The 14,633-nt window shown below is 34.6% G+C and overlaps 1 protein-coding gene across 2 annotated transcripts in view; it reads left to right on the plus strand.

The window, feature by feature from the left end:
• Window positions 1-14,633, plus strand: part of Glcci1 (glucocorticoid induced 1) — an 84,677-nt gene that overhangs the window by 13,138 nt on the left and 56,906 nt on the right. For both annotated transcript variants that reach the window (XM_038319661.1, XM_038319662.1), the window contains exon 2: window positions 11,307-11,458. In XM_038319661.1, coding sequence (XP_038175589.1) covers window positions 11,307-11,458 — 152 coding nt within the window. The remainder of the gene's footprint in view (window positions 1-11,306; window positions 11,459-14,633) is intronic.

Below are 14,633 nucleotides of genomic sequence, written 5' to 3' on the forward strand. Positions count from 1 at the left end.
TGATTAGGTTAGATTATCTGTTTGCAATGACCAATTATGGTGATAGGCCAGAGAGACTGACTTTGAAATTTGATTCAAATTGTCTCCAAATATAAATCCAGACCTTTCTGTTGTAAAGATTTTTGTTTTTGCTAAATCCTGTTATTTCTTCCTGTAGTCCCCTTCTAGACTATCATCCATAGCCTTGCTCCTTACTCTAAACAAGAAAAATTACTTATTTCATCCTTCTCGATTTAAAAATGTTAGTTCAACCTTCCTCATTCTTGATCTTCCCTTTTGTGCTAGCTGGTCCGAGAGATTCCTGCCGCTGACGAGGCCTAGATGAGTGGCGAGCTGTAAGCTGAAGGAAGTCGGCCTGCCAGCCGGGAAGACACACATTAGGCTGTTACTGTGATAAGCCACTGGTTTTTCAAATAGTAGCAACTAGTACTAACCCACATAACTATACTTTAGAACTTAAAGAAAGGTGATGAACCAGTAGTTATCTTTGTAGTTACTTTAATAGTTCTCCTTCATAGTCCTTCTTTCTTTTTTGATTTGTTAAATAGGCAGGTACAACCCCGTTGTATATTGTCAGTATGTCTGACACTTCATCAAGTTGATCAAGTGACTTCGATGGAATATATTTATTTGAGAGTGATTAGCAAACACCTACCAAAGCACCTTTAACTGTTTCTGATTAAAATATTGAAAAATCATCTTGAAAAAAGTTTAGAGATATCTTAGGTAATGGCAACCTCAGAGAAACAAGACCAGTCTACCAGAGTTCTAAAGATCTTAGTGTGATTCCTAAATGATCTTAATACTTTGTTTATTTCTTATCTTATCTCAACACATCATTGAAAGGATTAAGAAAAACACCTGGAAAGGGAGAGAGAAGAAGGGACAATCACTTTGTTATCTTTTTTGTATAATTAGGTTGGTGTGGTTTGGAGGCAGTGCTCAACGTTTATATGACAGTTGTCCTATTCTGATGTTTATTTTTAATGACAAGTTGTATCTCAAACTAAAATCTTGATTATTTCACTCACGTTGGGAGGCATTGGAATTGAATGATATTATTCTATTATTTAAGCTAAATTTTTAACTTAGAATTTTTAAAGTAGATAGAACTTCCATTTCTATCTACTGGGGAGTGCCATCTTGACTCAACAATTGTTCAGTCAGTTACTTTCCTAGACTACTGTTGATTAAGATGAATGACAGTTTTATGCTTAGAGGACGAAAGAATGATGCTATTCGGAAATACTTCTAGCAGTTAGTGCCTTTGCTTTATTTTCAAGTTGTTTTCAATCGTTGCCAATGCTTCCTGGAAATCTTTTATGCACAATATTGGTAGAATTGTTGGGATGGAATGTGTTCTGTGTATGCAAACACAAATTACTGTTTTATCTGTTCTTTTTTTTAACTCCCATCCAGCCTTGATGAAGGTTTCTTTTCACTTTATTTTGTTTTCACTTTGTTCATTATTTCTCAGGACCTTTTCTTCTGTTTTTGGCTATATCAGCTCTAGTGAAGCATTTAGTTTTGGATAAGCTGTTTCATAGTTATATATTTGATTCTTTGGTGTCAATATTTTTTAAATTAAATGCTAGAATAAACATTTGTGCCTTCTTGTTTCTGAAGCCTTCATTATGATTACTCTAGACAAGTGAGGTTTTGTATTTCCAGTCAATGATTCTGTTCACCTTTGCTGTGCCTAAGGATACTATTGTGAGAAAATAACACAATAACTTGTAGGGTATATTTAATTTACTAGTCTGTTTTATGTTGAGAAAATTGATGGGTTTTCATATATTTTAGTGCAGATTTCTGTTTATAAGCTTGGCATCAGTAGATCAACCTAAACGATGCCATATATCCCTAAGGTTTTAAGCAGTCATTCTTTTCCTAAACCTTTTCTCCCTTCATCTCATCTATAGTTTACTGTGGATTTAACTGTTCAATTATTAGGCTGTAATCGGCTAATCTGTAATTGTTATTATTAGAAGCAAAGTAAATTTAAGTGATTGAACCTTTTCATTTATAAGTTCCATGCTAAAATATACTTGGACTTACATTTCTACAGATTTTCAAATTTTTACTTGTTTAGCCAGACTGATATTTTCAGAAATTTATTCATTTTGTTGCTGTTCAAATAGAAAAGAAATTTTATAGTTTTTCCAGAGTGCTTTTTATGTTGTTTTAAAAAATTACAGAAACTATAAGAATGCAGTAGCCCACATATCTCATTTTACATTTTCATGTTATATCTATTTATACTGTATCTTAAGTTGATATAATTTGATTATTCTTTCATAGAGTTTCCATAATAATAATTCAGTTCATTCTTTTCTTGCTTCAAAATTTTGAGGTGCAGATGAAATGGTTCTGAGAGTAAAGATGCTTGCTCTCAATCCTGAAAACGTGAGTTCAGTCCCTGAAAATCTTGTGGTGGAAGGCCAGAACCAACTTCTGTAAGATTTCCTGACCTCTGTACACTCTCTCTCTCTGAATAAAATATAAACAGTATTTTAAAAAGACTCTTCTTTTTTGACTTGTCCAGTGGATTATTCTTTTTCCCTTCAGAGTCACTTTTAGCCTCTTCCTTGGCAAGGCTTCATTCTGTGATGTCTTTGTCATATAGCACTATCATTAAGTCTGTGTGTCCTGACCGACCATTTCCTGTAAAGAGATGCCTGGATTCCTGTCTCTGGATCCTTTTGAGGAATCTGCTGTGGGTTTCTCTAGGGTGGTCTTTGGAATTGACTCTGATGAGCTACTGTGGAGGGCAAGGATAGGTCAAAGCTAGTAGAGTGCAGGTGGCTGCTCGGATTTCAGGTTCTTTCTTTTTTAGACTGAGCAGAAACTAATTTTTGTCTTTCTACTAAGAGGAAAATACATTTCTAAACTTAGCCAACTCAACAAAAGTATAATTGAATATGAGAAGTGTATACACATACACATGTGTGCGTGCACACACGCACACATTAAAACATATCTAAAGCTATTATCTTGATGTCTGGCTTTAGAAAGAATTTGGCATTACATAATTACATATTCCAGAAAGTCAGGCCTAAAGAGTTAAGAAGAACATTGCTTTTACTATACCGTAGTAACTAGTTTTACTCTACTGTAGTTCAGTATTTGTTTGATTTATTTGGACATGCTCTTGCAGTCCATTTTCAAAGATTCGAGCTGAACAGTTCCTACATTCCAGCTGTCCTAATTGCTTTGGTTGCATACTTTAGGTTCAATTTCTTCTCAAGTAGATTCTTTCACAAAAGATTCAGGAAGATTATTATTTTAATCCTTGCTGATTTGCACAGCAATAACTCAGATGTAGTTTTCATTAATATAATTTTTTAATTTTTGATTCTTTTTTAATAAAGAAATATATCCACCCCACCTGTCCACCTCCCTGTATTCTTTCATCACATCTCCATCCCAATCTCTTCCTCTTTTCTTCTTTTTATTTTTTTATAACCTACTAAGTCCAGTCATGGCTGCCCATGTGTCCATATCCTGGAACGGAGAAGCCAACTAGTGATCACACACCGCCAGAGAAAAATGGCATCAACAGCCAATCGCGCCACAGTAAGGGATGGGGCCTGGAGAGCATCTCCTTCAACATCCTATGCTAAGATTTTGGTCTTATGAAGATAACCACATCAGCTGTGAATTAATGAATGCAATGTGTCATGTCCTGAAGAAAGCGTTTCACAGCACTCTGCCCAATTATCCAGCTCTTATATTCATGCTGCATCCTCTTTCTGTGATGTTCCCTCAGTTGTATTTTTATCTATAGCTCAAGCACATGCTAGCACCATGCCTTTGAATTTACTAGCTTGATGAACTATGAATCTCTTTTCGTTACACATTATCCTGTTTCTAATATTCTGTTGTTGCAACAAAAATGAACTATGACAGTGGATCATGTATTGATCTAATTTTTCTTTACTTTTGTGCCAAGGAAGACAGACCAATAAAGGATGCTGGTAAAATGCCTAGAACATGCTGACTAGAAAACTAAACTAGTCAGAATTATGTTAGATAATCAATATTATGATACATTAGATTGGATAGAGTTACATATCCCCTTCCTATAGGATTTTTCTTTTTTGAGACAGGGTCTCATGATGTAGCCTTAGCTGGCATGGAACTCATGTATACTAGAATGGCCTCAAAGTCATAGGAATCTGCCTGCTCTTGCTTCTCAGATGCTAGGTTTAAAGGTATACATCGCTATGCCTGGCCCCCATTTTTTTCTTATTCTCAGTTATCCAGTTTTAATTTCTTTTAAAAATAATTCTTTGTAATTATGAGACAATATAAAATATAATTTGGTAGTGATAATATTTAAATATTCATGTAATACATAATAAACTGTATTTAAACCTATAGTTTCTAAGATAATAGCTCTTATTAAAATTTACTAAAGCTAAATCTATTTATAAGTGGAATTTTATCAGTTTTGTCTTTTAACTATAGTGAACCAATGGCATGCACATTCTCTACTTGTATATAATATTTGGCTATTTTCAAATCTCAGCTTAAAAAATACATCATTTTTAAGCTGGGTGGTGGTGGCACATGCGTTTAATCCCAGCATTCAGGAGGCAGAAGCAAGTGGATTTCTGTGAATTCGAGGCCAACCGGGTCTATAAGATCTAGTTCCAGGACAGGCTCCAAAGCTCCAGAGAAACCCTGTTTTGAAAAACCAAAAAAAAAAAAAAAGTATTATTTAGAATATTTTGAAATTGGAGAAAAGCCACCTAAAGTCTTTCAGTCTCAGTGCATTTGCTATTTTGATTTGATTTCTATGAAGATTAAAATGGGTTAAACATTATAAACCACTACATTTAAAGTTGTCTTCTAAGATGGATATACAGTATCATAACTTTAGGGTCAGGATTAAATCGTTCAATAAAACTAAACTGCTATGGTTGCAGTTTCACCCTGCTTAAGAGTTTCTACTCTTCTTACATATTAAAGCAGTCTTTAATTTTGCCTTGCACTTTATATAAAGAAAGCCTTTTGAGAGTACCTTATATTTTTCAGTAAATGACTTTTATTACAGTCAACTTTCATTGCACTATTAATGCTTTATTTAAGTGCTTGAATATTACCAAGCTTTTTCTCTCTTATAGTATTTTGATCACCTTAACCTCCCACTTTTTCTAATAACTCTTCCCAGATCTACCCTCATCACTTTCTTTTTTTTTTTTAAAAAAAAAAATAGCCCTACTGAGTCCAGTTTGTACTATTAATATTCTCATGGTTGTGAGGCCATCCACTGGAGTATAGTTGACCAGCCAGAGACCATTTTCTTAAAGAATACATAATTACCCTCCCAAGAAGCCATCAACATCATTAGCTCCTGCAAGGAGGTTTATGAGCCCTCCCTCTCCTATGCTAGAACATTAGTTTGCTTATTCTTCTCTTTTTCTTTTTGGTGTTGTAGCACTGGCTGTCCTGGAACTCACTCTGTAGACCAGGCTGTCCTGGAACTCAGAGATCAGCCTGCCTCTGCCTTCCCAGTGCTGGAACTAAAGGTGTGCCGTCTGGCTGACTTGGCGACTTGTGTGCAGGCATTCAGAGCTAGTGTGAGTTCACGAGTGCAGTATCTTGTCCTGTCCAGAATACAGTGCTTTTACTCTGATTCTCCCTAACCTCTGACTCTTAAAAATGTTTCTGCCTTCTCTTCTGTGATGGTCCTTGAAGCTTGGTAGGGGTGATGATAAAAATGTCCTATTTGTGACTGAGCACTCCATCTCATGAACTCTTAATTCTTTGCACGTTGATCAGTTGTGAATTTGTATTAACCACCACCTCTGTGCCAAGAAACTTATGCTGAAGATGGATAGCTGCACTAATCTGTAGGTACATAGAGATGAATTTACAGGACAGTTTGATATTGTGTCTTTTTAACAAAATAATAGGAATAGATTTATCCCCTGTGACCTGTGAATAACATCAACCATGGGTTCTTAGCTGGATTAACAGTACTAGAAATGCTTTTCCTTTGTGGAGTGAGTCTTAAATCTGACTTAAATAGTAAAGCAACTGTTTACTATTGTAACATTTCATGCTACTATTGCACCCATGGGCATATCTTGTCATACTGGTCATTGTGGTTCACAAGGTTCTCAGTTGAGTAAAGCTGTTGCTAACTTCCTCCCAGCAGCCTACATCAGATCCTTCTGATAGTATGAAAGCTATCTGGCATGAAGAAGCTTCTTGGTCAGTACCCACTTGATTTCTCCATGTCCTGTGAGCAAAAATGTGATGTCTTCAACAATAGTATCTTATCAAGTTCTCGTCTTCACCTGAGAACAGGGATAGTAGCCTGTAATTCTTTTTGCAGGGGTAGGGTGTCTTTGGGTTAGCCATTACAATCATGATGTATCTGAACCTGGCATTGGGGTTTGCATTTAGCAACATAAAGCTTCTGGAGCATTATCCCTTGTGTAGGGTAACTCAAGTTAAACTCCTTTATACGAATAAATAAATGTATGCATGTGTAGAAAACAAAAGATGTTTCTGTATGCTTTTCAAAACATCTTTAGTGTTATCCAAATCTTTATTTAGCTTTCATCTTCCTAATGTTCATCAGTATTTGCCTGAGCTCTTTATTGAAAATTTGCTGTAAGGCTAGTGTTTAGTTTGGAAAGTGACTTTTTTGAAGGAGCAGACTTGGTTATTAAAATTAGTTAGATCTAGAAGTTTAGCATATCATTGCAAATTTCAAAAAAAACTAGTTGCCCTTTATGTAGCAGGATGTTCTGTTGAGTCAACCTTATATGTATTCTCTCTCTCTCTCTCTCTCTCTCTCTCTCTCTCTCTCTCTCTCTCTCTCTCTCACACACACACACACACACACACACACCTGGATCCCAAAGATTTAGCTCCAGTTTTCTAGCCATTGGCTTTTGAGCTTTTGTAGAATTTGGGTGACCTGGTACCCGAACAGTTCATTAAAAATGTTTAGCTTCCTTCTACCAAATTCTCTTAGACAGGATTTTGCTGTGTATCTCAGGATCCTGACTTTAGGATCCTGCTTCCTCAGCCTCTTGAGTGTTAGTTAGTATTAATAGGCAAATAATGCTTGGTGAAAAACAAGAACAGATCTTGTGTTTGTATATGTGTTTGTGCCAAGGCATGTCTGTGAAGGGCTGAGGAAAACGCGGGTGTTAGTTTTTTCAACTTGATTGAGAAAGGTCACTTTGTTACATAAGGTATGCTAGCTGGCATGAGAAAGTCTTTGAAGATATTCCTTTCTCTGCTTCCTATTTCCATGTAAGAATATGTTACTGAGATGACAGATGATGTACTACTGATTCTATTGGCTAGTATTATTAGTTTAGTATTTGTATTAAAATGCTGATGTGATTTTGGTATAGAAAATAAGGGGAAGAAATAATGTTAGTACTTAGTTTTCTTAAGCATGTTGCTGAATACTTTTATGTTATATTCTTTGCAGTTGTAATAAAGTTCTTGAATTAAGGATTAAGTAGTTGATTCTTATTGGTGCTGTTGTGACAGCTGTTCATAGAATTACTGTCTATACAATACTTCTAGGAATGATAGCTCTATTTAAAGATCTAAATATAGATGATTTAAGTTTATGCTTTGTGTCATTGTCATCAGCTTTGGCTGATCTTGATTTGATTGAAGTCTAAACCTAGAGGACTGATAGTTTTTATTTGCTCAGACTGAAATGAGTATATGATAACAGACTGAGTCTAATAAAGAATGGGAGAACTCCATGTATTGTATGCTTTACGTTATGCATAATGTTCAGAAATAAGACATATTTACTACTTGCTAAGTGTTGTTTTTAGGGTATGGTGAATTGTATCATGTTACCCTATAGCTAAAGTTCTTAATGTTTCTAACATTCTTAAACTTTTTTTTGGAGAGATTCCATTTTGTTAACTTTCCACTGGAGATTATCTTAAAATGTCAGATTTTCAAAATTACTGGTTATCAGTAATCGCTCCTAAAATAAGAGAACAATGTTGGGAGCAAACTAGCTGGATATCCTGCTGTATTACCTTAGCAAGTTGGATTGATTATGCTAAAATCAAAACTGGGATTGGTGGAAAATATATACAAATTAATAAAATCTAAGGACATCTAGGGTTAGATCTTGAAGCAGTCAAAACCTCAACTCATTGGCAGTTTAAATAATACGAATAGTTGAGTTTGTTGAAATTGTTTTGCTATTTATGATAAATTATTTGATAACTCAGATTGTAATTGTATTTGATAAATGGAGTCATTATGGCAATTTCATGGAAGAATACTGTCATTGTCAGCTGAGGAAAACAAACACTCCATATTAACCTATGACCTTTTCATGTGTGACAGCACACTTGTGCACATACACATCTGAGCACATGTTCACACACACATGCAATTTTTTAAAATCTGTATTTACCATAAAATTTGGAGATTGTTATTATGGTTGCTGTTTTTTGTTTGTCTGTTTGCTTTTCTGAGACAGGATCTCATTATGTAGTCTTGGCTGTACTGGAACTCAATGTATACAGCAGTCTGGTCTTGAACCTACAGAACTCCACCTGTCTTTGCCTCCTGAGTGCTAGGATCAAAGGTGTGTGCCACCATGCCTGACTAGGAGGATTTTTTACTTTTTACTTTTTAGAGGTGATAGGTACTGAACCCCAATGTCTTATGCTGATCAAGTGATCTACATAATTCAGCTTAAAAAGAATTGGAAAAGCATACAAACTAGATACAACTTCCAAATAGCTTAGAGTAGGTTAAGTACAGGACAGAACCGTGAGTTTCCCTCAAATAAACTCATGAAGCTTTGGGAGAAAGAAACATGGGTTTCTATATAAAGAGAAGCAATTCTTTAAATTGTTCAAAGCATTGTTAAAAAGTAAAAGAAGTTTTAACCTAGAGTCTATATGCTGTAATTTGAAAGATAGGCACATTCTTTTGAAAGTGTGTTTAGCTTCTTGACAGAACTGTGAGTTTCCCTCAAAGAAAGGCACAAAGCTTTCTGAGAAAGAAGCACATTACTTTTCATTTTCTGTGTCTTTATTAGTGGGCAGCAACTGTTAAGTATTGGGTCTGTCATTCAAGGAGTAATTGTTTTTATCCTGTTTCTTTTTGATGTAAGAAGTATAAAGTGACTTTTATAAACCTTAAGAAGGACATGCCATTAAATTGTAAGATATACATTTTGTTTTTTGCAGTTTATGAAATTAGTAAATAATGTTTTTATAAACTTGGAAAAGTACTGGAAACAATTAAAAGGAGGTGGTAATAAAGAGGGACAAGGAAAACATAATAAAAAGCAAGTAGGAAGGAAGCATTAGAAAATGGGAAAAAATACAGTACAAGCCTATGACAATTGGGATTTGTGGGATAAACTCACTTTTTACAAGAAAAAGTCAGATCAGATAGTTTGTCTATGTGTACAAAACATACACATTAAATTTGATTAGATGATACTGAGAATAAACATACAAGACAAAGTTTGGAGCCATAATGTTTAGCTTGATGGTATTTTAAAATAAAAAGTTGTAAATGAGGCAGATTTTAATTACAGTGCATATAAGTAATAATGACATGCATTAAATTGTAAAGAACAAAAATATAGGTATGGATTTTTTCCAAAAGAAAAATTTTAGAACTCAGTAGTAGAATTAGAGTACCTTGCTAAGAAACAGATCAAATGACTCTTTACTCAAGATTTTTATTTAATTCAGTTGATAAGTTGAATGCTAAATGTAGCATCTTTATTTCCCAGGAAAATTAATCATTTTCTTCACAAAGCAAATTACAGGTGGTTACAAACAGTAGAAATAGACAACATTAGATTTTCTGTCTTTTGTGCACAGTAAACTTTCATTAAGTAATAAAAATAAAGAGTGAATTTGGTAATTTTTAGATTTTCTCTTAAAATCCTTAGGTCAAACAGAAGCTACATTTCTAAGGTAGTGCCTAGATAATGTAACATCTGTATACACAGTAGTTTTTCTCTATTTTGATAAACTAATTGTATTGTGGTTTCAAGAAGATACCTAAATGACAGTGACAAATTAAAATATTTTTTCTGATTTTTAGTAATATGGACAGTGTGCTTCCTGATTTAAAATAAGACTGTAAAGGCTGAGTCTTAGGAACTTGATGGTTCCCAATGCCCTGAACTTTATTATAGGTCCATATTAATAGTAAGGATTTTTGTGGTAGATACATGGTCAATCTTTTAATTTCTTTATATGTTAGGTTTTCCATGTGATAATGTTGATTTTCAATAGATATTTATGCTACCTGAATGGGGAAGAGAATTAAGTTGTTGGAGCAAATTGATCGAACTGTCTAGAATGTTCAGAGATCTCTCTGTCCTTTTCTCCTCGTCTCTTTCACCTTGCTGTATTTCATTACACAAATGAATTCTTTTTACTGCTTTGAATTCTTCATTCACAAATAAGAGTGTTGAATTAAAATATAAAGTTCTTTGTGAATGTTATTTGTTTGGTCATGAATCAATTCATTAACTATTATTGAACATCAGCTTCCTTTCATTCTGGTTAGTATCTGAAATTATGTTATGGTGGGAGAGTAAGACAAATTTAGGGTACCATGAAAGCAGAGGGGATTGAGGATTTCTTAACTAGAGAAGGAAGGCAACAACAGGATGTTGAGCAAGCTTTCACAGCACTGGTCTGATGCCTAACATCTAAACTGGTGTTAGAGATCAGTAAGAGTCAGATGAACTTGGAAGGACAGAATTATAGGCTGAGGAAATACAGGGTTCAGAGACAGTGACGTTCTACTTTTTGAAAAAAAAATACAAATTACTTATATGACTCTAGATAGTCATGTGGAAGAGTAGCAAGATAAAAAACAGTGAGATAAAGGCAAACCAAATTGTGGAAATCTTTTATGTCATAAAGTAGATGATACGTGGAATTAATTTTAGCAATGGTACCAAGGAGCCATTGTAAGATATAGCTGAAGTAAATGCAGAGATGGCATTTATAAACGAAAGTTGTAGTTTATGAGGCATAATGGAATTTTAATTAGAGTTACAGTAGAGCTGATGCATAGTTTACAGATCTCTAGAATGATTGGGCTTTTAAGGATTTGTGAGAAGGTATGTTTCACACACACACACACGAATATATTGCCTTGGAAAAGGCTCCATAACTTTCATCAGCTTATACAAGAGGGTTATTAAGAGTTTGTATATTACTTGAAAAAGTGATGGAATAATATTTATAAACTTTGAAGTTTATTAATTTAAAAATATGCTCTGACCTCTAATCATGTTTTTTTCACTTTTTTAGTGGACAGGCCAAAATCTCAACAAATTCGAACCTCTAGTACAATAAGGCGAACCTCTTCTTTGGATGCGATAACAGGACCTTACCTCACAGGACAGTGGCCACGGGACCCTCATGTTCACTACCCTTCATGCATGAAAGATAAAGCTACTCAGGTAAGATGAGCAAAGCAAAACCAGTTCTTTGATTTTTGAAACTAGAATGCAATTAAATTATCCTGGATATGAAATAAAGCCAACCAAAGAAAAATTCCTTGTTTTAAATATGTTGCATTATAATAATTTTTCTCAGTTGGGTATAGAAGTTTTAAGTTACTTAATATTTGTAAATTCAGTCTATATTATATGACTTTAGAGACATGCTGTCATTTTAAGGATTGTTTTATAATAAAAAGATTGTTCTATAATAAAATGAAGATAATGACTGGGAAGCATTTTAGAAAATCTGTTTTTCGAAGAAAAGTTTGCACAGGTCTTGAAAAATAACTTCTAGATTATTAGCAGCATGAACTATTTTGGTTTTTCAAGACAGGGATTCTCTGTAGCTTTCGAAGCTGTCCTGGACTAGCTTTTGTAGACCAGGATGGTCTTGAACTCACAGAGATCCACCTGTCTCTGCCTCCCAAGTGCTGGGATTAAAGGTGTGCACCACCACTGTCCAGCCTAAATGTTTTTTGAAAGTCATGAAGTATATTAAAAATATAAGTGATTGTTATTGGGCATAAAGGACACATCATACAGGTAGGGATAGAAGATAGTAGGTATTAGATTAGGTAAATATGTAAATGTAAGGGCATTCAGAATAAGTACACTTGGAGCTTAATAGTTTTAAAAATACAGTTTCTTATTGGAAGAATGCAGGAGAGTACATTTTGGACATGGTCTATGAAAACCCTACCTATCAGGTTTTTTTTTTTTTTGTCATTATGTTAGGCAAGCTTGGAAACTGAAATGATTTGCTTTTTTTTTATTGTTAATCCCATTAGTTCTGCCTCATAATTTTTAATGCTGCAATCTTTTGCTTTCTATTGTTATAGCAAGGAAAAGGATATGGCATACAGTTGGATTCTCAGAAGAAAAAATTTGTATACCTTGGGCCTAGGCATTTAGAAAGAAATACAGAGATGACTGAGAACCATATTCTAGAAGAATTGGAATCACAGTTATGATAAAGTATAGATGTAAAGAATAAAAGAAAACAAGTTGAATGACTCAACATAGTTTTGGAAAGATAAAAGTTCTATTTGTTTGGAAACAGGCAGAGGGGGCAAACATTTACTAACTGTATACCATATACTGTTTGTTTTATTACCTGTATCTTGTTTAAGTTTCACAAGAATGTTGCAGTATAGTTCAGATGGGAAGCAGAAGCTCAAAGAAGCAAAACGATTTGCCTGTGATCGTGCATTTAAATCATATTAAAACTAGATTTCTTACACAGATTGTGTCTGGCTTTCCTAGTGTAATAGCTGACATGGTGCTGAAAATAGTTGCTGTTCTTTTTAGATTATACCCCCCCCAAGGCAAGAAAATCTCATGTTTATTAACCGTATGCTTTGTGCTGGCATTATCCAGAAACAATATTTATCTTTTAAAACAACTCTGAGAAACAGGAGCCTTAAGAACGAAATGCAGAGAGAACTGGATAATATAGTCTTAGAAGCCAAAAGAGAAAACATTTCTAGGAAAGATTAGTGATTGATACCAAAGAGAGGTCACAGAGAATATAAGGATCTTGGATTAAGGGCACATTGTCTTAGAAAGTATAGAATTAATGTTATGTTTGGGTAGAATGCTAAGAAATTGGGAAGTGGAGAGTAGTGCAGAGGTAAAGAAAAGTTCTAAGTTTTTTGCACATCTTTTTATCTGCACAATTGGTATATTGAAACCTAATGCATTGTTACACCATTAATATGATACTTAAGTGTGGCAAATGTTATAAACCCCTTAGGTATTAACACTAGCTGTAGGAAAAGCCACTTTTGATATTTTTCAGGGTCTTTGGTAAACATGAGCACCCATGTATCACATTATATAGTATACATTATATAGTTATATAAAAAACAGCTCACCAAGCCGGGCGGTGGTGGTGCACGCCTTTAATCCCAGCGCTCGGGAGGCAGAGGCAGGCGGATCTCTGAGTTCGAGACCAGCCTGGTCTACAAGAGCTAGTTCCAGGACAGGCTCTAGAAACTACAGGGAAACCCTGTCTCGAAAAACAAAAACAAAACCAACAAACAAACAAACAAACAAAAAAAACAGCTCACCTTTGACAAATAAATTTTCATAGGGACCAGAAAGTTGTGTTTGAACAGGAAATTCTGGGATTCCTCAGAGTTATATGGCAGGATATGTTCATATGGGCCCAAACCCATCTAAAGTCTAAACTGTTCTGTTCTTGCCCCATACTATATTCTGTAATTTGAAATGCTTTTTTACAATCATAGATATTTTGGATACATCCCTCACACACACACACATCGTCCTTAAAATTAAATTCTATTCATACTCTGAGGAAGTAAGACCCAGTAAGTAGGTCCTATCAGATTATGAAGGTCAGGTTTCCTGTAGTTTTGTTCTAAATAGACCCATGTATATCTCCCTACAACACTAGTAGGCTTGGGGTATGTATGTGCTTTGTCACTGAGGGTCAAAATTCCATATGTCTAGAATAGGGTCAGAATAATTGCCAATAAATCTTAGGGTACAGAGGGGGGCTTGCCATTCCTGGGTCTGGATAGAGGTCATTTATTTAAAATTTGACTTCAAAAGGAAAATTAAATATAAGGCTTAATTCTTAGATGATGAATTTAAGGCTTAGAAGAGTTAGCTGATGGTTGGTTACATGGCTTGTTAGGTGTGAAGAGATTGGAGCCCAGCTTGAGCTGGCTTTGTTTTTTCTTCACCACTTCTCAAACGGCCACTAATTTATATAGCATTTAATCTAGTGTTTGCCTCACTTGTCCAAGTAATGCTCTTGCTCCCAAAGCATCTCTAAGTTTAATTGAAGATGCAGGAGAGGAATATATAAAATTTTAGTGTTGTGTCTGTTCTTTATTGATTGATTCTTGAACTCCTGTGGGAATAATCTTAATGAATGTGAGTTAGGTAGGTAGTATGTACTCATCTTGCTATAGATATTAAATATTTGACTTACCCTTCTAAAAGGGCATTCATAAAATTTTCTTCTTTTCATATTGCTATGTTTTAATTACCTGATAATTAATGGCTAGAGAAAATGTGGGCCTTTAAATATATAATTTATTTGGATACTAAAAATGTTTTTCTTTTAATCCATACATCATTTAACAAACAACAGACACAGTCCAAG

The sequence above is a fragment of the Arvicola amphibius genome, chromosome 2 (genome assembly GCF_903992535.2).
Source record: "Arvicola amphibius chromosome 2, mArvAmp1.2, whole genome shotgun sequence".
Taxonomy (NCBI): domain Eukaryota; kingdom Metazoa; phylum Chordata; class Mammalia; order Rodentia; family Cricetidae; genus Arvicola; species Arvicola amphibius.